The sequence below is a fragment of the Pongo abelii genome, chromosome 12 (genome assembly GCF_028885655.2).
Source record: "Pongo abelii isolate AG06213 chromosome 12, NHGRI_mPonAbe1-v2.0_pri, whole genome shotgun sequence".
Taxonomy (NCBI): domain Eukaryota; kingdom Metazoa; phylum Chordata; class Mammalia; order Primates; family Hominidae; genus Pongo; species Pongo abelii.
The window spans coordinates 106,967,276-106,994,929 of NC_071997.2; the positions used below are offsets into that span (position 1 = coordinate 106,967,276).

The 27,654-nt window shown below is 39.1% G+C and overlaps 1 protein-coding gene and 1 pseudogene across 1 annotated transcript in view; both read left to right on the plus strand.

The window, feature by feature from the left end:
• The window catches only part of ASXL2 (ASXL transcriptional regulator 2), a 146,070-nt gene that overhangs the window by 60,587 nt on the left and 57,829 nt on the right, over nt 1-27,654 (plus strand). The window contains exons 3-4 of the mRNA XM_024242310.3: nt 12,857-12,965; nt 19,662-19,812. Coding sequence (XP_024098078.1) covers nt 12,857-12,965; nt 19,662-19,812 — 260 coding nt within the window. The remainder of the gene's footprint in view (nt 1-12,856; nt 12,966-19,661; nt 19,813-27,654) is intronic.
• On the plus strand, nt 7,039-9,407 carry LOC129057731 (tropomyosin alpha-3 chain-like; annotated as a pseudogene).

Consider the following 27,654-nt stretch of genomic DNA (forward strand, 5'->3'; position numbering starts at 1 on the left):
CTTTCAAGTTACCATCAAAATGCTGAAAATGCTTTGATATTAATGTTTTTTAAGTGAAGAGCTAATTTTTCCCCTAAAAATCATTACCATGTAACTTAAATGATTAAAAGTTTTGGTGATATGATCTAAATATACTCATTCTAAAACCACTAGTTTTCTCAGCTTCATCTTTGGCTTGTCTCTTGATCTTTGAATGTTATGTATAGGCATCCCCTTCTTTGTATTTGTGGGCTTCTGGGGTTCTCACTCTCTGTCAGTATATCATCTTGTACTTGGTGAACAAGTACCTTGCTATTCAGTGTGTCTTTTTAAGTGAAAGTCTTTCATTTCCATCTGTATGCAATTTCCCCTCTTACCTGCTGTTCTAGTTTTTGTTTTGTTTTTAATACCATGCCCTGTGACAAAGTGATTTTCAAAAAGAGCTCTATTGTCTTTCAGAAGTTTCCTTGTTTTAATAGTTTATTTGTATATTTCCAGACTATTTACTTCAATATTTCTTGTAGAAATGATGCCCGATAACCCCCTACCCAAATTAAATTAATCAGTGAAAAAAATGTACACTGAAGAACGTATCCTGAAAGACTTTTAAGTAGGAATAACCATTGTTTATTGCATTTAATTGAAGAAACCAAGAAAGTTGCTAGGCTTTAGTTTCTTCACTGTGAGGTAATATTAATTCCTAAATGATCTCTGAAGTTGAGGAAAAACAAAATAGAAAAATTCTGAAAGTGTATCGTCATTTTAAAAATGAAAGTTGAAAAAAGTAGAAAACATTTACATTTCTTATATATTACCTAATTGCAAATGTATTCCACTTTTTTCCAAAAAATAGTTTCTCCATTCCTTGTTTACTTTGGTGCATTTCTTTTTGGCTAGATTTCATCGTCAGATAGGATTTTTACATTTATGGGTGATCTTTTCCCTGAGTTCTTGCAGGCTTAAGAATTTTTTTTGTTGTTGTTGTTTGAGACAGAGTCTTGCTCTGCCACCCAGGCTGGAGTGCAGTGGTGCAATCTTGGCTCACTGCAACCTCTGTCTCCTGGGTTCAAGCGATTCTCATGCCTTAGCCTCCCAAATAGCTGGGATTACAGGCACCTACCACCATGCTTGGCTAATTTTTGTATTTTTAGTAGAGACTGGGTTTCATTCACCATGTTGGCCAGGCTGGCCTCGAACATCTGACCTCAGGTGATCCGCCAACCTCGGCCTCCCAAAGTGTTGGGATTACAGGCGTGAGCCACCACACCCAGCCAAGAATGTTTTGTATTGCCTCTTTGTTTGAATGCCATCTAGGCTAGATATAAAATTTTTCATTCATACTCTTAAGAACTTTTTTTGCTGTCTTTTGGCAGTGAGTATTGCTAAGAAAGCAAATGTTTCCTTCATTATACAGTGCTTGCTTTATTGGTCAATATTTTGCTGCGTAATCTTAAAATTTCAGTGGCTTATAACAACAAATACTTTTTTTCTTCCTCATGTCTTTAGGTTAACTGGGGCTTAGTTATTGTTAGCTAGACTTTGTTGTAGGCTGTGGATTGTTGTCTTCTTCTGCTGGAATCTGGCTCTCATGGCAATCACAGGAGTCAGCCAAATAAGCAAATTTTAGCCTCTGCTTCCGTCACATCTCTTATTTCATTGATCAAATCAAGCCTTGTGGCCAAGACCAACATCATTGTGGCAGGGAAATATATTTCACTTACTCTAATGTACTGCAAGGTCACACGATGGTATGAATGATGAAATAGAAACACTAATTCAAGCTGCCACTTTGGCTTTTAATGCCTGGAACCTGGTTTGATTCTTTCTTTATCCTTGACGCTTAAGATTTGGGAAAATAATAACTTTTTTTTTTTTTGAGATGGAGGCTCGCTTTGTCGCACAGGCTAGAGTGCAGTGGCTCACTGAAACCTCCGCCTCTTGGGTTCAAGTGAGCAGCCCACCTTGGTCTTCCAAAGTGCTGGGATTACAGGTGTGAGCCACCGCACCCAGCCAAGATTTAGGAAAAATTTAGATGTTTCTGAGTATCTGAGTACTTGGGGTTAGTCTGTACAGATTTGGGTAGCATCTTGCCTCTTACATTATCGTGTAATATACATTATTGGTGCATAAGGGTAATATTTTCTCATTAACAGAAGAGAGTGGTTTACCTGTGAATATTCTCCTGTATTGTTCTTCTGTTTCCCTTTCCTATCTCTGTAAATTTGATTGCTTTTATATAGGTGCTTTGTATCTATTAAGATACTTCCAGCTGTAAATGACAGGAAACACAATGTAAACTGGCTTAAACATTGAAGGAAACTCATCATTTAATGCAAGTGAAAAAAACAGGCAAAACTTTATCCAAGTTCTCCAGTCAGTTTCATCAGTATCTCAGCTCTGCTTCCTTCAATTTTGTTCCACTCTCAGTAGGCTCATCCATCGTAATTGCAAGATGACTGCTCACAGGCCTTAGAGCTGGATATTTTGGGTTGAATTGTAGAAGAGAAGAAAGATTCACTTTTCAGAGACATTAAAATCACTCATCACTGAGTCTGGCTGGCTCACAATTGAGTCAGATTTTTTCTTTTCAGTATATGTAGTTATAAATATGTGTTTCAGAGAAGTACAGGATTCTATAGAACACAGAAGTGGCTTCTTTTAGCAAGAGACATTAAGGCTAAAATCTGAAAAGTTGAATTGGAGGTTGCCAGGAGAAAAGGAGGTGAGGGTTATCATTGCAAGCAGAAGTGTTGGGCCAAGTAGTCGGAAGAATTTTAAATTACCAAATGAAAAGAAAGGTAGAGTAGGCTGGCAGAGAGGGTGTGTAGTAGAATGGTCAAGGTCAGATTATTTTGATAATTTTGTACTTTATCCTAAGAACATTATGATATCATGAATGAATTTTAAGCTGGACAGGAGGTAGTATGATCATATTTATATTTAAAGGTTACTCTGGCTTCAGAGTGGAGAATAGTTGTATGTGAGGGTGAGATTCCTGTCACTTGAGATAGGGAACACTGGAACACTGCCAGACTAGGGTAGGATAGTAAGTTGGTAAAGTAACTGCTGTAGTTACTGAATCTTGACTCTGTGACATATACCTTGTATGTACATTATCTGTGATCTGCACAATCGAGTTACACAGTAGGCAGTATTACCTCTATTTTGCAGATGAGTAAATTAAGGATGTTTAAAATGAGTTGCCCAGGCTACAGTCAGGTCTGTATTCAGATTGGTATGAATCATTAAATCTGGCTCTTTTACCATGCAGTGATGACTCCTTTCATTAATTGCTATATTTGCTTCATCTAAGCAGTGCAATTATTGACTTCTGCTCTCTTAGCCCTACTAGCTACTGCTAGCTTTTATTACAGAGAGAACTAAAAAGGGCCATTGGTAATATGATCAAAGTCATTTTAGTTCTTTGGGCCTTATGTACAAAACATATTAGTATGTTTGCTTACATGCTTACCACATAAAATTATAGCACTGCACTTGTTCCTTTCCTTGAAATAATCCCTACCTCTTCAACCCCAATCTCTTGAGCATGGACAAGAAAAATTAGAAGCTGACTTGTTGTGTGATAGTTACATAATCTTTAAGGTGGTTCTTACTACAGTTGCTTCGGGTGTTAATACTTACCCTATTGAATTTACTTGAACTTTTAAGTTGGTATTGATCTCAGTACTATGGTTTTATCACCCATGCAGATGATGTCTTATTTCTTCAAGTCATTCATTTGTATTTAATTATAGAATTCTGGAGCTCTACCTTCCCATGAAGACATATTCCAGCCATCATGGGTAGTGTGTCCTATTTTGCTTCTCTGCTATTGCTTTATTATTCATAAAAATAAACTGCCTGGATTCTTTGACTTTTTGTATTTTCTTGAGATCATGTCTAAATTTTGTTTTAAATGGTACTGTGTCCTGTATATCTTGTAGGTTTTTCAAAACTTTGTTTCCTTCGAAGAAAATTATATCCAGATTTGCAAGGAAAATATTATGACAGTTTGTAGTTATTCTTTTTTTTTTTTTTCTTTTCTTTTTTGAGACAGAGTCTTGCTCTGTCGCCCAGGCTGGAGTGCAGTGGTGCGATTTCGGCTCACTGCAACCTCCGCCTCCCGGGTTCACGCCATTCTCCTGCCTCAGCCTCCTGAGTAGCTAAGATTACAGGCACCCGCCACCATGCCTGGCTAATTTTTGGTATTTTTAGTAGAGTTAGGGTTTCACCGTGTTAGCCAGGATGGTCTCGATCTCCTGACCTCATGATCTGCCTGCCTCGGCCTCCCAAAGTGCTGGAATTACAGGCGTGAACCACTGCGCCCAGCCGACAGTTTGTAGTTATTCTTACCACATCTTTTCACCAGATGTGTGTGCCATTTACTTTCATTTTATAGGTTTCACTTTAATGACTGTTTTGTTGTTATTTGTTGTTGTTACTTTTCTAAGCACTAAGCCAGACTGGACTGATTTTTTTTCTCTCTGACTTAAAGCACTTTATGTACACACTTTTGCAGTCTCCTACCCATAATTACAGTATCCGCAGTGGTTGGAAAACTAAGTTTCCTCATACATTTAGCACCAAACTCACTTGACAACAACAGTTCTCTTGAACTGACATGAGACTGTATATAATCTTTATTTATCCCTCTTAGTGTGAGTATTCATATGTTTCATTGTGTTTGGTTATGGGATGCTGTCCCTAATCTCCATGGCAGTGTCATATCATTTATGGCATATCATGTTACCTTTTTAAAATCCAAAAAAATCTTATGTCTGAAACATTTGGCCTAAGTGTTTTAGATCAGAGACTGTGGACCTGAGTTTATATTAATAGCACTGGTCACAGTGTGGTGTGGCTGTTTGCTCCCTTGCCTATCTTCTCTATTAGATTCTGAGCTAAGAAAGCTTCCCTGTGTGGATCCACTAATCCTAGTTTACTGCCCTAAACAGAGAAGGTACTTAATATTGGAACTGAATACCATTAATTGGGGTAAATTTATGAGGTAGCTTATTGAAAATGTTTTTTTTCTGGGTTTTATGTCCTTTTTAAAGTAATCTCTTTCTAGTTCTGTTTCTCTTTTCCTTCTTGTTACTGGAATCTTGACTTCACCATTATTGATAATATGATCTTGAACAGCTTATTGAAAACCTACAGTTTCTTCATTTGTAAAAACAGTGTAATAATTTTGCTCACCTCATAGATTGTTGTGAGGACTAAACAAAATGCTTTCTGAAACTTAGCACTCTTTTAGCTGCCAACATGGCTGTTGTTGATTTCTATCCTGTTGGTTACTTTATTATCATAGTCAACATTCTCTTCTTAATGGAGTTTGAGGTCATTTTTCAGTGCTTTGATGCTTTCAATGATGGAGTAAATCCTTGCACATTTTGTCCCTAAGTCCTTCGGCCTTGGTTTTGTAGGACAGATTCAAGTGGGATTGTTGCATCAGTGGTCCCAAGTAATTTAGTTTTAATGGGTATTTGCATATTACTTTCCTAAGGCAGAATTGAGTAATGTGGGAAAAGGCAGCAATTTTCTGTCCTCTCAACAGTCTATAAAGTGCCTGTTTGCCCATAACCTTGTCAGCAATGGATTTTATCAATCCATTTTTTTGTTACTGTTGTTGTTTGGAGATTAAATTTCACAGCCTGTTGCCCAGGCTGGAGTGCAATGGCACGGTCTCGGCTCATTGCAACTTCCACCTCCCAGTTTCAAGAGATTCTCCTGCCTCAGCCTCCCAAGTAGCTGGGATTACAGGCGCCCGCCACCATACCCAGCTAATTTTTTATATTTTTAGTAGAAACGGGGTTTCACCATGTTGGCCAGGCTGGTCTTGAACTCCTGACCTTCAGGTAATCCACCTGCCTCAGCCTCCCAAAGTGCTGGGATTACAGATGTGAGCCACTGCACCCAGCCTTTTTTTTTTTTTTTTAAATAATTATAGACTCACAGGAAATTGCAAAAATAGTACCTAGGGTCCCATGTACACTTTATCCAGTTTCCTTTAATGGTAATATCTTATGTAAATATAGTACAATATCAGGCCAGGCGCGGTGGCTGACACCTATAATCCCAGCACTTTGGGAGGCTGAGGCGTGTGGATCACTTGAGGTCAGGAGGAGTTCAAGACCAGCCTAGCCAACATGGTGAAACGCCATCTACTAAAAATACAAAAATTAGCTGGGTGTGGTGGTGTGTGCCTCTAATCCCAGCTACTCGGGAGGCTGAGGCAGGAGAATGGCTTGAATCCGGGAGGCGGAGGTTACAGTGAGCCAAGGTCGCACCACTGTACTCCAGCCTTGGTGACAGTGAGACTCCATTTCAAAAAAATATAAATAAATACAAATATAAATACATATTATATCAAACCAGGAAATTGACATTGGCATAAAACTGTTAACTGTGGCTTGGGTCATTTTATTTCTTTCCATCTGACCAATGGCATCTTGATTTAATTTGCCTTTTTATAACCACTGTTAAGTTTGAGCTTCTTATTATACATTTTATTGGTAATTTACATTTATGGTTTGTGAATCATTTGTTCATGTCCTTTTTCCATTTTTTTCTAATGAGCTGTTTGTTTTCTTAAAAGAATATCTTCTTAGGGCTATTAATCTTTTGTCTGCCATATGTTTTGCAGTTAATTATTCTAGCTTCATATATTTTCTGTAGTTCTGTTGTTTTTATTTTTTTCCTGTGTAGAAATTTTTATTTTATACAGTCAATATGTTTCTTTCTTTGGTGGTTTTTGGGTTTTTCTCCTTTGTGGAAAGTTTTCTCTGTCTTCTAGGTTATACTGTTTTCTTTTGTTATTTATTTATTTATTTATTAAGCCATGGTCTCACTCTGTTGCCCAGGCTAGAGTGCAGTGGTGTGATCATGGCTCACTGCAGCCTCAACTTCCTGGGCTCAGGTGATCTTCCCTCCTCAGCCTCCAAAGTAGCCGGTACTACAGGCGTGTGCCACAATGCATGGCTGTTTTTTTTTTTTTTTTTTTTTGTATTTTTGTATTTTTTGTAGAGACAGGAGTTGCTCAGGCTAGGCTCAAGAGATCCACCTACCTCAGCCTCCCAAAGTGCTTGGATTACAGGCATGAGCCACAGTGCCTAGAGGATTATACTATTTTCTTTTAATCTTTTATATTTTGCCTTTGGCTTTTAATTCATTTGGAATATGTTTTTGTATATACTGTGTGCACATCCCCCCCAGATGTATGAGATATTCTGGCACTATTAAACTGTTTTGTTTAGGACTTTTTCAGCTTCTTGTGACTTAAATCTCAACAAAATTCCAAAGGTAGTACTGGCTCAAGGCAAGACTTGATACAATGGTGAGAAGCAGCTGCAACGCTGAGCAGAGGAGGCAGGATCTGGAGTGTGAGTAGTAGCTGGGTGGGCACCATGGCTGGGATCACCACTATTGAGGCGGTGAAGTACAAGATCCAGGTTCTGCAGCAGCAGGCAGATGATGCAGAGGAGAGAGCTGAGCATCTCCAGTGAGAAGTTGAGGGAGAAAGGCGCGCCCAGGAACAGGCTGAGGCTGAGGTGGCCTCCTTGAACCATAGGATCCAGCTGGTTGAAGAGGAGCTGGACTGTGATTAGGAGCGCGTGGCCACTGCCCTGCAAAAGCTGGAAGAAGCGGAAAAAGCTACTGATGAGAGTGAGAGAGATATGAAGGTTATTGAAAACTGGACCTTAAAAGATGGAATTCCAGGAAATCCAACTCAAAGAAGCTAAACACATTGCAGAATAGGCAGATAGGAAGTATGAAGAGGTGGCTCGTAAGTTGGTGATCATTGAAGGAGACTTGGAACTCACAGAGGAATGAGCTGAGCTGGCAGAGTCCCATTGCCGAGAGATGGATGAGCAGATCAGACTGATGGACCAGAACCTGAAGTGTCTGAGTGATGCTGAAGAAAAGTACTCTCAAAAAGAAGACAAATATGTGGAAGAGATCAAGATTCTTACTGATAAACTCAAGGAGGTGCTGAGTTTGCTGAGAGATCAGTAGCCAAGCTGGAAAAGACAACTGATGACTTGGAAGATAAACTGAAAATGTACCAAAGAGGAGCACTCTGTACACAAAGGATGCTGGACCAGACTCTGCTTGACCTGAATGAGATGTAGAGCACCCCAGTCTCACCCTGCTGCTGCTCCTCCCTTTGACCCTGATTCCATCTGAGGCCAGCCTGCCTGAAGCTGACCTTTAACTGAGGGCTGATCTTTAACTGGAAGGCTGCTTTCTCCTTTCGCTGCCCCCACATCCCCTGTGTCTTTTTTGCTAAACTGTCTCTGCCTCTTCCCGGAGATTCCAGCTGGGCTAGAGGCTGTGCACCTTTGGGAACAACACTTAAGGGAATGTGAGCACAATGCATAATGCCTTTAAAAGCATGTTGTGATGTACACATTTTGTAATACCTTTTGTGTTGTTTTGTAGCAACCATTTGTAAAACATTCCAAATAATTCCACAGCTCTGAAGCAGCAATCTATTCCTTTTTCACTTTTGGAAGGTGACTTTTCAGCTTAATGCATATTGCCCTTTCCATAGAGAAGAGGAAAAGGTATAGAGCCAAACAGAGCCCAGGGAAAGAATCCACTATGGGAAACCTCATTGCTCTGTAAAAGGTACCCCCCAAACCAGAAAGGTGATTCCAGGAGGAGTTAGCCAAACAACAACAAAAACAAAACAAAAATGTGCTTTTCAGGTTTTCAGCTTTAAGATATCTTTGGACAATGTTATTTCTATTTTTTTTTTTCATTAGAAGTGACCAAATTAAAATGGTAAGACCTCTGAAACTAAATTTTTGTCCCATCTCTACCCCCTCTCAACTGCCTACAGAATGGATCATGTGCCCCTTATGTTGAGGTGACTACTTAATTGCTATCCTCCCTCCTTGAAAGATTATGTTTTGCCACTGATTTAGCCATATGAAACTCATCTCATTATCCTTTTCTGGGTTTGAAGCTGCTCTCTCTAAAATTGCTATCTCATTGTACTTTGTGTCGGAGAAATCTTGAATAGCTTATGTACAAAACTTTTACAGTTTTTTATTATTTTGAAGCTTTGCTTCTTTGGGTTTGTGGCACACTGGCCACCCTGTCTGGCTGTGACAACCTGTACAGTGTGTGGGCTGGCAGTTTGCTGATCTTTTAAAGTTTCTTTCCCTACCCAATCCCCATTTTCTGGTAAGGTTTCAATGAGGTCTGTTAGGTGTACATCCTGCAGCTTATTGGCTTAAAATGTACACTTCTTTGATGTGGTCTCTTTGGGGCCAATTGGGAGAAGGACAAATGAATAGTGCAACTGTTTTGATACCAAATATTGACACAAGTGTCTTTTTGAAATAAAGAACAGGTCCCTCCAAAAAACAAAACAAAAAAGGCTTGATACAGGCAAAAGTAATACTACTTTAAAAATTTTGGCCAGGTGCAGTGGCTCACACCTGTAATCCCAGCACTCTGGGAAGCTGAGGTGGGCAGATCACCTGAGGTCAGGAGTTCGAGACCAGCCTGGCCAACACGGTGAAACCCCATCTCTACTAAAAATACAAAAATTACCAGGGTGTGGTGGCAGGCATGTGTAATCCCAGCTACATGGGAGGCTGAGCATGAGAATCTCTTGAACCCAGGAGATGAAGGTTGCAGTGAGCCGAGATTGCACCATTGCACTCCAGCCTGGGGGATAGAGTGAGACTGTCTCAAAAACAAAACAAATTTGTTTCCTGACTTTTCTCAGTTCTGCCCTTTTTGGTGTTGGATTTCTCCTTATGATTAGTACTGTGTCACTCCTCAGTCTGTCTTGTATGTTGTGCCATTCTAATTCCAGATTTTTCCTTTGTGGTCACACAATGACTGTGAATGTTTTAGGCCTTGCTTCCTAATACCACACAAGGGAAGAGAAAGGATCCCTTGTCCCTGGAGAACAAGTTTTGGTTTTTTTTTTTTCCCCCTCATATACCCAAGTAAATAGCTCCGTAGATTTTTGGCCCTAAGTCATGTATCTGTTCTTTGGGGTGGAGAGTGGGTGTGTGTGTGTGTGGGTGTGTGGGTGTGTGGGTGTGTGGGTGTAAAAGCTGATTAATTTAAAGCAGTTAGGATTTACCCCTGGGGTGGGCGTGGGATTAAGTCCCTCTCAACCACATGACTGAAAGTGAGAAAAGTTTTGTTTCACAGGAAATTTTTGGGTACTGTCTCCAAAGAAGCGGGAACAGAAGCCAGGTAGTCAAACTACAGGGGACTATGGCATGACCTCATGTTTTTCCTACTAAACATAAATGATACCTTTTAAATTATGATCTGTCTCTGCATTTTCTGGTTTCTTCCACCAACAGTCTATGAGGGTATTCATTTGGTGATTTTTTTTCTCTCAGAAACATACTACTTCAATAATAGTGGCTAAGAGTACATGTTAATATCTTTTTAAGCAAGTCTCCCATCATTTTTTTCCTGGAAATTTCTTGGCAATTTTTATATGTTTATTTGATAGAAACCTTGGGATCCTGATTAGAATTACATTATATACATTTTTAACATGGAAATCCAAATTAGATAAACGTAACTATGGAAATCAACTTGGAAATGCTCAACAGTTTCTTCTGCAAAAGGCTTTTCTTTCCTTTGTTATTGTTCACCAATGTTTTGGGGGGATGAAAACCTTTTCTGTATTTTCAACCCTGGACACTTTCACAGTACCAGGAGACAGTGGACTCACGTCCCAGCTCTTCCCAGCAGATAACTCTTTAGATAGACTAAGAATCCAACAGCCTCTTCTAGTAGGCTTATTTTTGGTTATTGAGTAGCATCAACAGAAAACTGAGAGGGAAAAGAGCTGGAAATGTGGGGTTAAGCTGCCTTAAACCTCAGGTATTGTGATAAATTTTTAAAAACCATTTAAGGATGCCACACATCTCCAGAGACTCCAGACCACTGTTTCCATTTAATTGCTTCCATATGAACTTTCTACGTGTTTGCTTGCTACCTATTTTTTCTTATGTGAAGTATGATATTTTATCTAATGATTTTGTTATTTTCCTTAAATGTAGAAACATTGTCTTCAAGTATTATAGCACTATTTAAAAATATTTGGTTGGTGCAAAATTAATTGTGGTTTTGCACCAACCTGATACTACAGCTCTTAATCTTATGCTAATATTTGATTTTTAACAATATTTTTCCTACTACTGTACTTTTGTGTTCTATATTTTAATACTGTTCTTATTTCGAAGCTCTTATTTAAATATTATCCAACTTCTTGGTTTTTTGTTTGTTTGTTTGTTTGTTTGTTTGTTTAATCGAGTCTCACTGTGTCCCCCAGGCTGTCCGGGCCAACTTCTTGGTCTTTTTATAATTCCTGTTATATAAAAACTAAAGGTTAATTATCAGAGATAAACATTTTATTTAATTTTATGCTAGTCAATTTATAATTTGATATTTTATACTGAACTCTTTTTTTTTTTTTTTTTTCCTTTGGAGACCGAGTCTCCTCCTGTCACCCAGGCTGGAGTGCAGTGGCACGATCTTGCCTCATTGCAGCCTCCGCCTCCCAGGTTTAAATGATTCTCCTGCCTCAGCCTCCTAAGTAGCCGGGATTATAGGCGCGCCACCACCCCTGGCTAATTTTTGTATTTGTAGTAGAGACGGGGTTTCACCGTGTTGGCCAGGCTGGTCTCGAACTCCTGACCTCAGGTGATCCACCCGCCTCAGCCTCCCAAACTGTTGGGATTACAGGCGTGAGCCACTGCGCCTGGCCTATACTAACTCTTTAATGCGTATGATTCCATTTGGTGTATGTAAAAAAGCATACATCTAATTTATAGCTCTTTTTCTTCTTTCTTAATATGTGACTAATTATTTTAAACAAAAAGCCAACATCGGGCTCACTGGTGAAATATTGGTGCTATTCTCTTAAGAAAGGCACAGGCCAGGCATGGTGCCTCACGCCTGTAATCCAGTCGCTTTGGGAGGCCAAGGTGGGAGGATACTTGAGCCCAAGAGGTTGAGGCTGCAGTGAGCCATGTTCATGCCACTGTCCTCCATCCTGGGTGACAGAGTGAGACCCTGTCTCAAAAAAAAAAAAAAAAAAAAGGAGAGGGACAAATCAAGAATACCAATTTAATAATTTTGTATTGCTGTTTTGTTAGGTGAAAAACAGGAAAATTAAATATGATTACAATTAGGAAAATAATACATGTATATTTTTCTATATATTATTAATTTATAGAAATTAATATATATTATATATTATATATAATATATAGAAATAATATATATTTCTATATATTATTATATACCTGAAATTCTAGTAAAGATGATAAATATATATTAGAATTAATAAACATTTAACCAAGTTGTTACATATAAAATAAATATTCAGAAGCCTACTTAATAACTTTTTAAGTGATCTCATGATAGGTTTGAATACAAGAGACGATGGCAGTGTGTTAGTTTCACAATTAAGATTCAGTCTGGTGCAGCAGTATGCAATGGAATTATTACTGTTTATTTGAATCTGTGTGTGTTTGTGTGTGTTCTTTTTTTTTCATTTTACCTCTGGAAATTTGTAAAGCTTGTGCTAAATAGAATGTTTACAAAATATGTTTGTAATACTTCTGTATTTTTCTTGACTTAAATGTTAGATACTGGATCAGCATTAAGGAATTACTATTTTATAGATACATGGGAATGATTTTTACATCCATTTTCTCCATGGCAGCCCCTTTCTATATTGGTAGACTTTTTATAGTTTATAAGATATGTTTAAGTCAAAGGAGTATTGACTAATTAATTTTATTTTGAGTAAGTGTTACATGGGATATTCAGAGACAGAAATTAATCGTTGTGTTCCTCATCACATCTCTTCTTTGTTTTGCAGTGGGACTTCTCCTCTTGCATGCCTGAATGCGATGCTTCACACAAACTCCAGAGGTGAAGAGGGCATCTTCTATAAGGTTCCAGGTAGAATGGGAGTATATACTTTGAAGGTAAATATTTTGTTGGGGAGTCATTTAGAAAGAAAAAACAGAAAGTGACCACATTTGAATCATAGGGACAGAATTCTGTTCTTGAAGAGCTTATTTTCAGGAAGAGGTAATATTTTGAAACCTGTACCCAATACATTTTTTAAAAACTAATCTATAACTAACTATAGGTAGATCAGAGAAGTAACTTTATTTTTTATTCTTGATGATAATCTTATCTTGAAAGAACGAAATTAAAATGACTTCTGGCCAGGTGTGGTGGCTCAAGCCTGTAATCCCAACATTTTAGAAGGCCGAGGTGGGCAGATTGCCTGAGCTCAGGAGTTTGCAACCAGCCTGGGCAACACAGTGAAACCCCACCTCTACTAAAATGCAAAAAATTAGCCAGGGTGTAGCGGCGTGTGCCTGTAGTCCCAGCTACTCGGGAGGCTGAGGCAAGAGAATTGCTTGAACCCGGGAGGCGGAGGTTGCAGTGAGCCAAAATCTCGCCACTGCACTCCAGGCTGGGCGACAGAGTGAGACTTTGTCTCAAAAAATAAAATAAAATAAAATAATAAATAAATAAAATGACTTTTAGTGTTTTAAGGAGCCCCACAACATTTGTATAATAATTGTTTCTTTGGAGCATTCTGCTTAGATGCTTTACATTACATTCTCATTTCATTCTCTCCCACAATTCACAGTTGGGGTGAATACCATTTAATAATTTTTTATTGCTGTTTGTTTTGTTAGATAAGTACAAAAAGACAGGAAAAAGAAATATGATTACAATTAGGAAAATAATACATGTATATTTTTCTATAGGCTATTATATACCTGAAATTCTAGTAAAAATGATAAATACTTTTTTATGATGGAGAGCCCCACAACATTTGTATAATAATTGTTTAAGGAGCCTCATAACATTTGTATAATAATTGTTTCTTTGGAGCATTCTGCCTAGATGCTTTACATTACATTCTCATTTCATTCTCTACCACAATTCACAGTTGTGGTTATTATTCCTTTTTTATAATGGAGAAAGTCAAAGTTCAGAAGATTGGATTTTCTTGCCCAGTGTTGCCCATATAGTATCAGAACCGGTATAGGAACCCAGATCTGACTGAATTCCCAAGCCCATATTCTTTCTAACATAACAAGCTTGCTAATTTCTTTCTTTTCTTTCTTTCTTTCTTTTGACAGTCTCGCTCTGTTGCCCAGGCTGGAGTACAGTGGCGCAGTCTTGGTTTGCTACAATCTCCGCTTCCTGGGTTCAAGCGATTCTCCTGTCTCAGCCTCTCAAGAAGCTGGGATTACAGGTGCCCACCACCACGCCCAGCTAATTTTTGTATTTTTAGTAGAGATGGGGTTTCACCATATTGGCCAGGCTGGTCTCAAACTCCTGACCTCAGGTAATCCACCCGCCTCAGCCTCCCAAAGTGCTGGGATTACAGGCGTGAGCCACTGTGCCCGGCCTTCAAGCTTGCTAATTTCAAATTCCTGCACTGAGAAAGGGACCTTTACTCATCAATAACTTTTCACTTACAAACAGGAAAACCAACTCAAATGAATTTGAGTAAGACAATTTATTAGCTTATGTAACTGAAAATTCTAAGGAAACCCAGGCTGGATCCAGGAGCTCAGTTGACATCATCAGGGTTTGATGTCTCCACTTTCTTTTGGCTTCATTCTCAGTCAGAGTCCCTCCTCATCATATATAACTTCACCCCCAACCTGCACTCTGCAAGCTGTCTGAAGAGAGATAAGAACTAAAGCAGGAGCCTCTGACTTTATTCTGATTTGGCTTAATTGGTTTGGCTTCGCCCACATGAGTATACGTGAATTATCACGCTTGTCAAATGATTGGCCAGTTGTAGGTGTGGTTGAGATGGCTTGCTCAAGCCGGGTGAATTGAGGAGAGAGTTTTCCCCAAAGGAAATTTATCAGCTGAAGGGGAATGAATGCTTGGTAGGCAGTGACTGTGTCCATGTGTATATGTGTTGCCTTTTTAGCTTTGAGCTGTAGTCATCACTGTGCCCAATGGTTGTGTAGAGCCTAACATTAGAAAGCTCTAACCTACCTACCCACCTGCCTCCTTTTTATATACTTTGTTGAACTTCCTAGAGTTACAGGGCTTTATTCTCACATGGAACTTTCTGTATTTCTTTTTGGTTTTAGCTGTTCTAGACCTTCCATACTGTTTAAAAAATTCATTAAATGCCTATTCTAGTAGAGATTGGGGGAAAAATAAAAACCAAAGTGTTTTCCCTATTCTCATACAACATTAAGTAAAATACTTCTAACACCAGATGTGTGGAGGTTTCTCCTCACATACCAAGCAATTCTCCAGCAGACGTCAGCTGGATGTCCTTTAACAATTAGAGTTCTAGTCTGTGGCCCGTTAGGAACCTGGCTGCACAGCTGGAGGTGATTGGTGGGAAAGCAAGCATGACTGCCTGAGTTCTGCCTCCTGTCGGATCAGTGGCGGCATTAGATTCTCATAGGAGTGCGTATTCTATTGTGAACTGCACGTGTGAGGGATCTAGGTCGTGCACTCTGTATGAGAATCTAATGCCTGATGATCTGAGGTGGAACAGTTTTGTCTGAAACCATCCCACTCCCTGACCCTTCAGTGAAAAAAATTGTCTTCCACAACACCAGTCCTTGATGCAGAAAGGTTGGAGACCACTGCTGTAATTCAACTCCATTCTGATGCTATCTATCTATCTATCTATCTATCTATCTGGAGACAGTGTCAGATTCCACAGGTTGAGGGCTCGGTACCCTCCCATCCCCTTCAGATGCCAACTGTTGCAAGTCCCAGGTTGTGACCTGTACTTCTGACTGTCTGGTTATAATTGGGGTTCCCTCCTTGGGTTTGATTAATTTGCTAGAATGACTCACTGAACTCAGGAAAATGCTTTACTTGCATTTACCCATTTATTATAAAGGATATTACAAAAGATACAGATGAATGGCCAGATGGATAAGATGCTTAGTGTGAGGTTTGTAGGAAGGTACACAGAGCTTGTGTGCCCTCCCTGGGCTTGCCACCCTCCAGGAACCTCCATGTGATCAGCTAAATCATTCATTCATTCATTCATTCATTCATTCATTCATTTTGAGATGGAGTCTCGCTCTGTCGCCCAGGCTGGATTGCAGTGGCGCAATCTCAGCTCACTGCAACCTCTGCCTCCCGGGTGCAAGCAATTCTCCTGCCTCAGCCTCCGGAGTAGCCGGGATTATAGGTGCCTGCCACCTCGCTAACTAATTTTTTGTATTTTTAGTAGAGACAGGGTTTTACCATGTTGGGCAGGCTGGTCTCAAACCCCTGACCTCAGGTGATCCGCCTGCCTTGGCCTGCCAAAGTGCTGGGATTGCAGGCATGAGCCACCGCACCCAGCCGTGATCAGCTAAATCTCAAAGCTCTCAGAACCCAATCCTTTGGGTTTTTATGAAAGCTTCAGTACATATGACTGATGAAATTGTTGGCCTTTGGTGATCAGCTCTACCTTCAGCCTCCTCCCTCCCTGAGATTGGGGAGTGAGTGAAAGTTCCAACCCTCTAGTCACATAGTTGGTTCCCCCGGAAACTAACCTCCATCCTGAGACTATGCAGTAGCTCACCAAGAGGAAGAAAAGATGCTCCTATCACCCAGGAAATTCCAAGGGACATAGGAGCTGTGTCAGATGCTCCTTTTACTCAGGAAATTGCAGAGGTCTTAGGAGCCCTGTGTTGGAAGCTGGGGTCAAGGACCAAATATAAGAGCAAAAGATTCTACTAGTAACACTATTGTTTAGGAAATTATAACAGCTAAAAAGAGCTCTAGGCCAGGAACTGTAGTCAGGAACCAAATATATATTTCATACTACATCACAATATTACCTCTGTGCTGGACACTATGGAGACTGTAAAGAGGGTTAAGCTGTGGTCCCTGAGCTCTTGAAGCTCACATTATAGTTCCTAAAATAATTGCATACTCTCAGAATGTTCTTTGCTTTTAAAAAAATGTGATAATATAGAGAAATAAGAATTAATTTTGAATAAAGGAATGTAGCAGTTTTTTGTTGTTGTTAACTTGTAAGATTTGAGCTGGACTTTGTCAGATAAGTAGTAAGAAGAAGGGCCTTCCAGGACATAGGAATAGCTTAAGCAAGGGCACAGTTGGAGAGATTCAGAGTGGACTTGAAAGTAGAGTAAATTGGAGTGATTAGATCATAATCTTTGCGTGGACTTAAGTGGTAAAGATTCCAGTGTGGTAAACATTAGGTAGAGATCAAACATTGGAGGCCTTTGAAAACCTGACTGAACAGTTTGTGTATGGGTTGTGGGGTGGTAGATGTCACAGGTTTTTCAGGAGAAAAGCATAATCAAATCTAAGTTTCAGAGAATAACTCAAGTAGGATAAAGAGTGAAGCAGGAAAATTTGTCAGAAAGGTGGTTATGGTTGTTTGGAAGAAATACTCAGGGCCTGAATTAAGAGACTAGTAAAAGAGATGGAGACAAAGGACATTAGAGGAATAAATAGAATATGTAGCATTTGGAGTGGGTAAAAGGGGCTGAAATGATTCTAGAATTTGGGGCATGAGCAGTTGATCCTGTATGGATCACATATTTTAAGAAAAGAAGATAATTATATTTATATTTCAGATACTTGTTGAACCTACAAGTCAAGATGTCTGGCTGACAACTAACTCTATAAAAGCTGTCCTGCATTTTGAAGGAAATAATAGAAAAATATGGGGTGTGTATTTTAAGAAAGTATATAACATAAGAGACGGCTCAGAGATAAATGGCACTAGGACATAAATTTAAATGAAAAATAGCTAACTTAACTAGATCAGAGTTTAGAGTCTTGGCTATAATGTCATGTGGATGTCAGTTTTGTGTAGGAGGGTCACATTTTTGTGTCTGTCAGAATTATTTTTTATCTGATTGTTAAAATGATGTGGGAAAATAAAATATTGGAGGTAAAAAGAACCACTGATAGTTTTATAGCTTAGAAATAACATTCACAGGCTAGGCGCAGTGGCACACGCCTGTAATCTCAGCACTTTGGGAGGCTAAGGCAAGAGGATTGCTTAAGCTCAGGAGTTCAAGTCCAGGACCAGCCTGGGCAACATAGTAGGACCCCGGCTTTATAAAAAAATTTAAAAAATTAGCCGGGTATGGTGGCACACACCTGTAGTCCCAGCTACTCTAGAGGCTGAGGTGGGAAGATCGCTTGGGCCTGGGAGGTCGAGGCTACAGTGAGCTGTGATTGCACTACTGCACTCCAGCCTGGGTGACAGAGTGAGACGCTGTCTCCCAAAATAACAAAAAACCACAAACACTCACTAGTGTGTTTAGCCATACATGTGTATTTTTATATATTATGTAAACACGTAGTAGCTGATATTTTTTGACCTTTTATGTTGGGCATCATTCTAAGCATTTTACATTTATTACCTCATTTAACTTGAGCTAATTGAAGAATGATCTTTTAAGATAGGTACTATTATCCCCACCTTATAGATGGGGAAACAGAAGCATGAAAGGTTAAGATTTTAACCGAGGCTGCACAATTAGGAGAGGGTAAAGCCAGGAAGTCTTGTTTTCTAGTCTTTGGTCTTGGAACTATCCTGTTATATCTCTCACATACTAAGCTGATGTAGTTATCCTTTCTGATTAGCATTCTCTCTCAGTGCAGAAACCAAAGAGTTTCATATGATTTGTTAAATGATTTCTTTCTTTTTCTTTTTTTCTGTCAGGAAGAACCTTCATTTAAAAAAAGATTTATTTTTTATTTAATTCTTGCTACTTACTAACCAATATTCAGGAACCAGTTAGATTCAAATAATGCACTATCTCTTACTGTCTAGACTCTTACTCTCTAATTGAATTCAGAGTACATAATGGTACTTACATACACACATGGACATACATATATTTAATGAAATTATTTTATGGAGTTTTCTGAGACAGGATCTCACTCTGTCACCCATGTTGGAGTGCAGTAGTGCGATCACAGCTCACTGCAGCCTCGAACTTCCTGGGTTCAGGTGATCCTCCCAACTCAGCCTCCTAAGTAGCTGGGACCACAGGTGCACACCACTATACCTGGCTAATTTTTTGTATTTTTTTTTGTAGAGATGGGGTTTCACCATGTTGCCCAGGTTGGTCGCGAACTCCTGCGCTTAGTCCTCCCACCTTGGCCTCCCAAGTAGCTGTGACTACAGGAGTGTTCGTTCCACCATGCCCAGCTGTTTTTTTTTTTTTTTTTTGCATTTTTTTTTTTGTAGAGACGGGTTTCACCATGTTGCCCAGGCTGGTCTTGAACTTGTGGTCTCAAACATTCTAACTGCCTTAGCCACCCAAAGTGTTAGCATTACAGGCGTGAACCACCTCGCCCAGCCAATAAAATTATTATGTAGTTTTTAAAATGTAGAGTATTTAATCATTTACCTGGACTCATATCTACCCAATTTTTGTCTAATTTAAGCCTGTGTTGTGCCTGCATATGAATGTTGTATATAATTTTTATCTTCGGATATAGTTGTAAACATTAGCTTATTTGCCTCAAAGAGATGACAGGAATTCAGAAAATATTGCTGGTTCTGCTACTGAATCCTGTAGTAACAAAAATTAGTGCAATTAAGTTGCAACATTGCATATCAGAAGTTTAATTTCTATTTGTTGAAATGGTAATGATTAATCCTAATTGGATGCCTACATTTTCAGAAAGATGTGCCGGATGGGGTGAAAGAGCTGTCAGAAGGTTCAGAAGAAAGCAGTGATGGTCAGTCAGATTCCCAGAGTTCTGAGAACAGCAGCAGCAGCAGTGATGGTGGCAGCAACAAGGAGGGAAAAAAGAGCAGGTGGAAAAGGAAAGGTAAATCCACCTGATCCTTCAATAAAGTACTAAATGCTGTAGGACAAATGCCCTTGTTAGTAGTTCCTCTTTTCCCAGACTCCAGGTCAGTCAGTCACTTTCCCTTACCCTCTATAACAGTCCTGTCAAGGAGAGTTTTCTGCAATCTTTACTGTCCAGCACAACACAGTAGCCACTAGCTACATGGGCCTATTGAACACTTGAAATATGGTTATTATGACCAAGGAATTTAAAAAATAAAAATGCTTTCTTTTTTAGAGCTGTTTCAGGTTCACAACAAAATTGAGAGGAAGGTACAGACATTTCCCTTGTACCCCTCCCCCGCCACATGCACAGCCTTCCCCACTAGCCACATTCTCCACCAGAGTGCTATATTTGTTACAACTGATGAACCTACATTGGCACATCATCACCCAGAGTCCATGGTTTACATTAGAATTTACTCTTGGGAGAGTGCATCCTATGGCTTTGAACAAATGTATAACGATGTGTATTCACCATTATAGTATCAAACAGAATAGTTTCATTGCCCTCAAATCTTCTGTGCTCCAGCTCTTCATCCCTTCCTGCCTCCTAACCCCTGACAACCACTGACTTTTTTTTGAGATGGAGTTCCACTCTTGTGGCCCTAGCTGGAGTGCAATGGCACGATCTCAGCTCATTGCAACTTCTGCCTCCTGGGTTCAAGCAATTACCCTGACTCAGCCTCCTAAGTAGCTGGGATTATAGGCGCCTGCCACCACGCCCAGCTAATTTTATATTTTTAGTAGAGATGGGGTTTCACCATGTTGGTCAGGCTGGTCTCGAACCCCTGACCTCAGGTGATCTACCTGCCTCGGCCTCCCAAAATGCTGGGATTACAGGCGTGAGCTACTCTGCCTGGCCTGACAACCACTGATTTTTTACTGTTTCCATAGTTTGACCTTTTCCAAAATGTCATATAGTTGGAACCTTTTCAGACTGGCTTTCCTTTAGTAATATGCATTTAAGATTCCTCTGTCTTCATGGCTTGATAAATCATTTCTTTCTTTTTTGTTTGAACTTTAAGTTCAGGGGTACAAGTGTAGGTTTGTTCCATAGGTAAACTTGTGCCATGGGTGTTTGTTGTGCAGACTATTTCATCACGCAGGAATTAAGCCTAGTACCCACTAGTTATTTTTCCTGATTCTCTCCCTCCTCCCCCACACCACCCTCTGAAAGGCCCCAGTGTGTGTTGTTCCCCTCTGTGTATCATGTATTCTCATCATTTAGCTCCCACTTATAAGTGAGAACATGCGCTATTTGATTTTCTGTTCTGGTATTCATTTGCAATAGGTCATTTCTTTCCATTGTCTGGGTATGCCACAGTTTGTTTATCCTTTCACCTACTGAAGGACATCTTGGTTGCTTCCAAGTTTTGGCAATTATGAATAAAGCTGCTTTAAACATCTATGTGCAGATTTTGTATGTGCATAAGTTTTCAGCACCTTTGGGTAAATACTAAGGAATGTGATTGCTGGGTCATATGATTAAGAGTATGTTTAGTTTTATAGAAACTTCCAAACAATCTACCAAAGTGACTGTATCATTTTGCATTTTGCATTTGCACCAGCCGTGGATGAGAGTTCCTGTTGCTTCATGTCCTCATCAGCATTTAGTGTGGTTATTGTTGTGGATTTTGGCCTTTCTGATAGGTGTGTAGTAGTATCTCGTTGTTTTAATTTGCATTTCCCTAATGACATATGTTGTGGAGCACCTTTTCATTTACTTGTTTGCCATCTACATATCTTCTTTGGTGAGATGTCTCATCAGCTCTTTGGCTTATTTTAAAATCAGGTTGTGTGTTTTCTTATTGTTGAGCTTTAAGAGTTCTTTGTGTATTTTGAGTAATAATCCTTTATCATATGTCTTTTGCAAATATTTTTTGTGTCTTGTCTTTTTTTGTTTTGAGACATAGTCTCACACTGTCGCCCAGGCTGGAGTGCAGTGGCGTGATCTCGGCTCACTGCAACCTCCGCCTCCTGGGTTTAAAGGATTCTCCTGCCTTGGCCTCCCGAGTAGCTGGGATTACAGGCGCCCGCCACCACGCCCAGCTAATTTTTGTATTTTTAGTAGAGGCAGGGTTTCACCATGTTGGCCAGGCTGGTCTTGAACTCCTGACCTCGTGATCCACCCGCCTTGGCCTCCCAAAGTGCTGGGATTGCAGGTGTGAGCCACTGCGCCCATCCAGCCCACCGCACCTGTCTTATCTTTGTATTTTCTTGGCAGTTTCTTTCTCAGATCAGAAATTTTTAATGAAGTCTAGTGTACCAATTTTTTTCTTTTGTGAACTGTGTCTTTGGTCTTGTATCTAAAAGTCATCATAAAACCCCTAGATTTTCTTCTATGTTATGTTATGTTCTGGGAGTTTTAGAAATTTTCATTTTTGTTTAGGTCTGTGATCCATTTTGAGTTAATTTTTTGTGAAGGGTGTGAGACCTGTATCTGGATTTCTTTTCTTATTTACATGTGGAGTTCTAGTTAGGAATTTAATTTTGATTTTATTTTAACTTTAAATAGCCACATGAGGATAGTGGCTACCACACCAGACAACATTCTAGGTTTTACCTGGATTTGTTCTTAAGGTCTTAAGTCATCCATAGCCTTTTAGGATGCTTTTATTTTACTTGCCTAAACTTCGAGCACTTAATGCTCTAACAACCCTCCTTAGGAAAAGAATGCTTTTCATTTCTGCTAGCAAACACTGAATTTAGTCTGCTGGTCTTTGTGCTTATTCCGTTTGGTGTCTACTTCATAGCTCACCTGAAAAGCTTTCGTTAGGGAATAATGTCTGTTGCTGCAGCTTCCCTGGAATGGATTTTCCAGTTAAGGATATGAATTATTGCCTAATTACTGCTAATTATTCTGTAGCTTCTTGTCAGAGTCTATTCAAAGAGGGCAAATCTTGTTTATCCCAATATTTATAATTTAGCTGTACATGGCAAGGCAAATTTTAAACCAACTCTTGATGATTCCTTTACAAGGACTGACATAGTTATGTTCCAGAGCAAAACAGACATTCAATATTTTTTCTAGCTTGAATATCCTTTTAGATTTGAGTGATGATAGGTGAGTTGTCTTTGGAGCTAGAAGCTCAGGTTATGTTAGAATACTAGACTCATTCATTTAAGTCCCTTCAGAATGGTTACTATGCCTATATTAGAAAAATAGTTCTAATTCACTACCATCACTCTGTTAATGTTTTTGCTACTCCTGGAGAGAATTGAGATAATTGATGGCCTCATCTGTTCTCTGCATAGCTACTACATACATAATTTGAGCGAACTTTGTAATCAGAGAATCTTAGCTTTAAGTTGATAACCACTTAAGAGAGCTACCCAGACCTCAATTGTTAGGAATAAATGGAGTGAAAGCAAGACAGAGAGGGTGCTTCTGACTAGTATTGTTGATGTGTGGTTTTAAATTAATCCCTGTCAGTAGTGAAAGGAGGTGTAGTCCAGGGCCCTCCATTCTCTGGGGTCCACTAAGCACCTGTTTTTGAAAAAGTGAAGCCAGAAGTGGAAAGGGCTCTCTCTATCCCCTGCTTCTCATTTTATTTTTTTTTAATTTTGATTTTTTCCCTTCTTTTCACAAGTGTTGATTCTCCTCATTTTAAGCTTTTCCTTTTAAGTTTGGAATTGTAGATCTAAGATTAGGAACTGAGCCAGGTCATCAGGTAAGGGAAGCAATTAGCAAGATTCGTGTTTTCTGGATGGGATTGGGACAGGGAAATCAATATTAAAGAAAGTCTTGTAAAATGGGAATATGCTTGGGGCCCTTGCTTTTCAAGAGCCACATATGCTGCTCTTTGAATAGCGGCTGTTGTATCTGTGTTTCTTTTGCTCAGAACTAACGGTTATTAATGGCTGTCTCTAAGAATTTGAGGTGAATGTGTTAAGATGTAGGAAGATCCAAGAAATAACCGTAGAACCCTATTGTCAGTAGCCGAATAGGTAGATATGAATAACATAACATTGCTCCACACTCTGCGTAATAATAGAAGACATGAACAGTAAGGTAATATCAAACTGAATGTTGGGTCCAATTGTTCTTGAGCTGCTTTTCATTTATTCCTTTTCTAGAAATTATTATAATGTTGATTATTTGTCCTCAGTTTACAATAAGATGAGATGCTCTATAAAGCTCTTTTCTGGTTGCAGGTAGTCTATAATAAAGCCTAGAGGAAAATGGGCGGTATGTGGTATCTGGAAGGTGAGGTGAGAGGTGCGCATGATGTCACATGTGATTCACGTTTAAGCAGCTCTGATATTCTCAAGAAATGAATGCCAAGCTACCAATTATGAAGAACGATTTAGTCTCTCATAGAATATGCATCTGTCATTCATGGGTCATACATGTGGTATAGATACCATATAATTTGTAGGTATATATTTGTGGATGTTTTTGTAGTCCAGTGCAAATTAAAGTGACAGACATGTAGCCAGCAGTGAGCATGCAGCAAAGCAGTTCTAAATCTTAGTTATCAATAAAGGTAAAGCAAGCTAATTGTGCCTATTACTTTTTCTTATTTCGGGCCTTTACTCTCAATCTGACATCACTTTATTTCAAATGCATTGTAAGACAGGAAGAACACTGAGATGGTATCAAAACCCACTTCCTTTTATGTACAAAAATAAAGAGCTCTGACAGCAAAACTGATACTTCTAGTTGAAAATCGATAGAAACTTTCTTGATATATGTATACCTTTCAGCCAAATAGGAACAGAGAATAGAACTTTGAAATTCAGTCCAATATTAAAACTAGTTTATTGATTTCTGTGTAAAGTGGAAGAACTTAAAAGTTTGTAGTTTTGGTTCCTAGTTTTCAGACAGGAAACAATGTTCAGAGAAGAGTTTTATGGAATTCCAAATAAAGGTAAGGTGGAATAATAACTTCAGAAAAACGAATACGAAAATCAACTATTTATATTGCTTTTTTATGATCATAGCTAAGTGAAGTCTCTGCCTTTTCCCCAAAATAAAATATTGCATTATGAAGCAACTGTAGGACTATTATTTTTATCTTCTGATAGAAAAAGTTTTGTTAGATTTTGGTCTGCTTTTAAAGTGTCTTAAGAATGAAATTAATTACATAAAGTATACCTTTTCTCTGTAAAGAATCACTGTTTCCTCTAGTGTGAACTAATGTTAATTTTACTGCTTGTTCGGAACTACTTTAAATCAGGAATTTGATCTATATTGTGTCTGGAGTTATTTAAAATACCATAAACCTATCTACCTTCTAACATTTATATGTGTGTTAAGTTACTGAATGGGTATGATTATGTCTCCTTTTAAAAGTATACTGGAGGCAAAACTTTTTTTGGCAAGTTAACTTAGATGGAGAGAGACCTTTGGGAGATTTTCTCTTTTCCTCTGAGGTTATTATTGGTGGCTGAGTTGGAGGTTTTAGCTCTGTGTTGTGTTAAAGATGGCTACACTGTTAGGGCTTTGGATAGTTAGAGTACCCAGGAGCAAGGAAAGTGTTGAGGTGTGGCCTTTCCCATTTAGGCCAGGGGACTCTGAATATAATCAGGAAACACCGCCTGCCTAGTTTGGAGTAGATTGCACTTGGTGTTGGAGGAAGGGACTTAGAACTAAAAAGAATCTATTACCTCTAAAGAAAGACCTGTTAGAATAAAAACTCTCCCTCAAGAGAAACATAACTGTTTCCAAAGATCAAAATCATTTCGGAAACTTCGACTATTATCAGTCCTTCAACAATCAATTTTTCAGCTATATATAGTTCTTAAGTTTCAATTTTGTTACCAATCTTTCAGTGTCTGATATCTCCCTAATACTTCATAGGGGCCCATTAAATGTCTTTGGGAGAAAATAAAAATTTAAGTCAGAGATTATTTACTAAAGCTTTTAACTCAAATGCATCTACTATTAATAGTCTGTATCTTTTTGACCTTGTTCAACATTATAATCATCCGTTGAAATGGAAAATTCTCAATGCTGTAATAATGTATGTACCTTTTGACTTAAACTCAGTGAGCAGTATGTAAATATCCAGCAACGAGAAGCTACTGCAGTGAACTATGTAAAACTGACAGATAAGCCTCAAGTTCCAAAATTTGTTTTGTTGTATTTATTTTATTTTTTGAGACAGAAACTTGCTCTGTCGCCCAGGCTGGAGTGCAGTGGCATGATCTTGGATCACTGCAACCTCGCCTCCCGGGTTCAAGCGATTCTCCTGCCACAGCCTCCCCAGTAGCTGGGACTACAGGCGTGCACCACCATACCAGTAGGGCCAGAATTTCTCTATGTTGGGCAGGCTGGTCTTAAACTCCTGGCCTCAAGTGATCTACCCGCCTCAGCTTCTCAAAGTGCTGGGATTACAGGTGTGAGCCACCACGCCCTGCCTAAAATTTGTTTTAAATGTTTTTCTGAAAACACTTAATATTAAGCTTTAAAAAAAAAATTTATCAGCCGAGTGCGGTGGCTCATGCCTGTAATCCCAGTACTTTGGGAAGCCAAGGAGGGCGGATCACCTGAGTTAAGGAGTTCAAGACCAGCCTGGTCAACATGGTGAAACCCCTTCTCTATGAAAAATACAAAAATTAGCTGAGTGTGGTGGCGCATGCCTGTAATCCCAGCTACTCGGGAGGCTGAGGCAAGAGAATCACTTGAACCCAGGAGGCCTCGGAGGCTGCAGTGAGCCAAGATCACGCCACTGCACTCTAGCCTGGGCGACAAAGTGAGACACTGTTTCAAGAAAAAAAAAGAAAAAAATTATTTACTAGATTACTCTTTGGGTTTCTTTTATGTAATGATTTTTGTTTTTTTGTTTTTTAATCAAATAATAGTAACTTGATCTTTTGATCAGAATTTGTTAATCTTTTATTTCTATATGTTTATATAGAAGCAAGCATTTTTGTTTCTAATTAGACAAAAAAATGTGTTGTTAAGAATTGTTTTAATCTGTTGAGCAGTCCACATTGGAGGATAAAGTTATAATCCTGAAAAATGTTGTTTAAGCCATTAGTTTATTTATAACAACCAAAGCAATATCTCTGTTTAAACTACTTGTTAGGCAGGCTGTGGTGGCTCACACCTATAATCCCAGCACTTTGGGAGGCCAAGGTGGGAGGATCACTTGAGCCCAGGAGTTTGAGACCAGCCTGGGCAATATAGTGAGACTCCTGTCTCTACAAAAAATAAAAAGTAAAATTAGCCGAGTGTGGTGGTGTGTGCCTGTAGTCCCAGCTACTTGCTAGACTGAGGCAGGAGGATTGCTTGAGCCCAGGAGTTCAAGGCTACAGTGTTCTATAATGGGACCACTGCATTCCAGCCTAGGTGACAGAGCAAGACCCTGTCTCAAGAAATGAATGAATAAACAAGCAAAGAAACTACTTATTACACTCATGCCTTCTCCAGTCTGTATTATTTGCCAGGTATTTGGGAAACAAATTTGAATGAGGTGTCAACCCCACCCTTAAGGTTGTCTCAACATATCTAGAGGGATAGAAAAATAAGTAGATAATTAGCACATGACTTCATAAATCACATGTGTTTGTATTTATCATATTATGACAGCATTAGAGAAGGGATACTAAGTTAACTTTGCCTGGGTTACTAAGTATTAGCTATAAAAGTTCTAAGATACTATTCTTCTCTAGAGAGTTTAATCACTAGGGAAGACAGGATGTATTATGGAAAGAAAACATATATAAAGGCAAGAAGATGGGAATGTGTATAGTGTTTTCAGGAAGCCATAAGAAGATAAATGTGGCTGGGAGAGGGGATTTGTGGAGGGAAAGAAATTTGGATCATATGGTTAACCTTTAGTGATAGTCTTATTATTTACAAGATATTAGT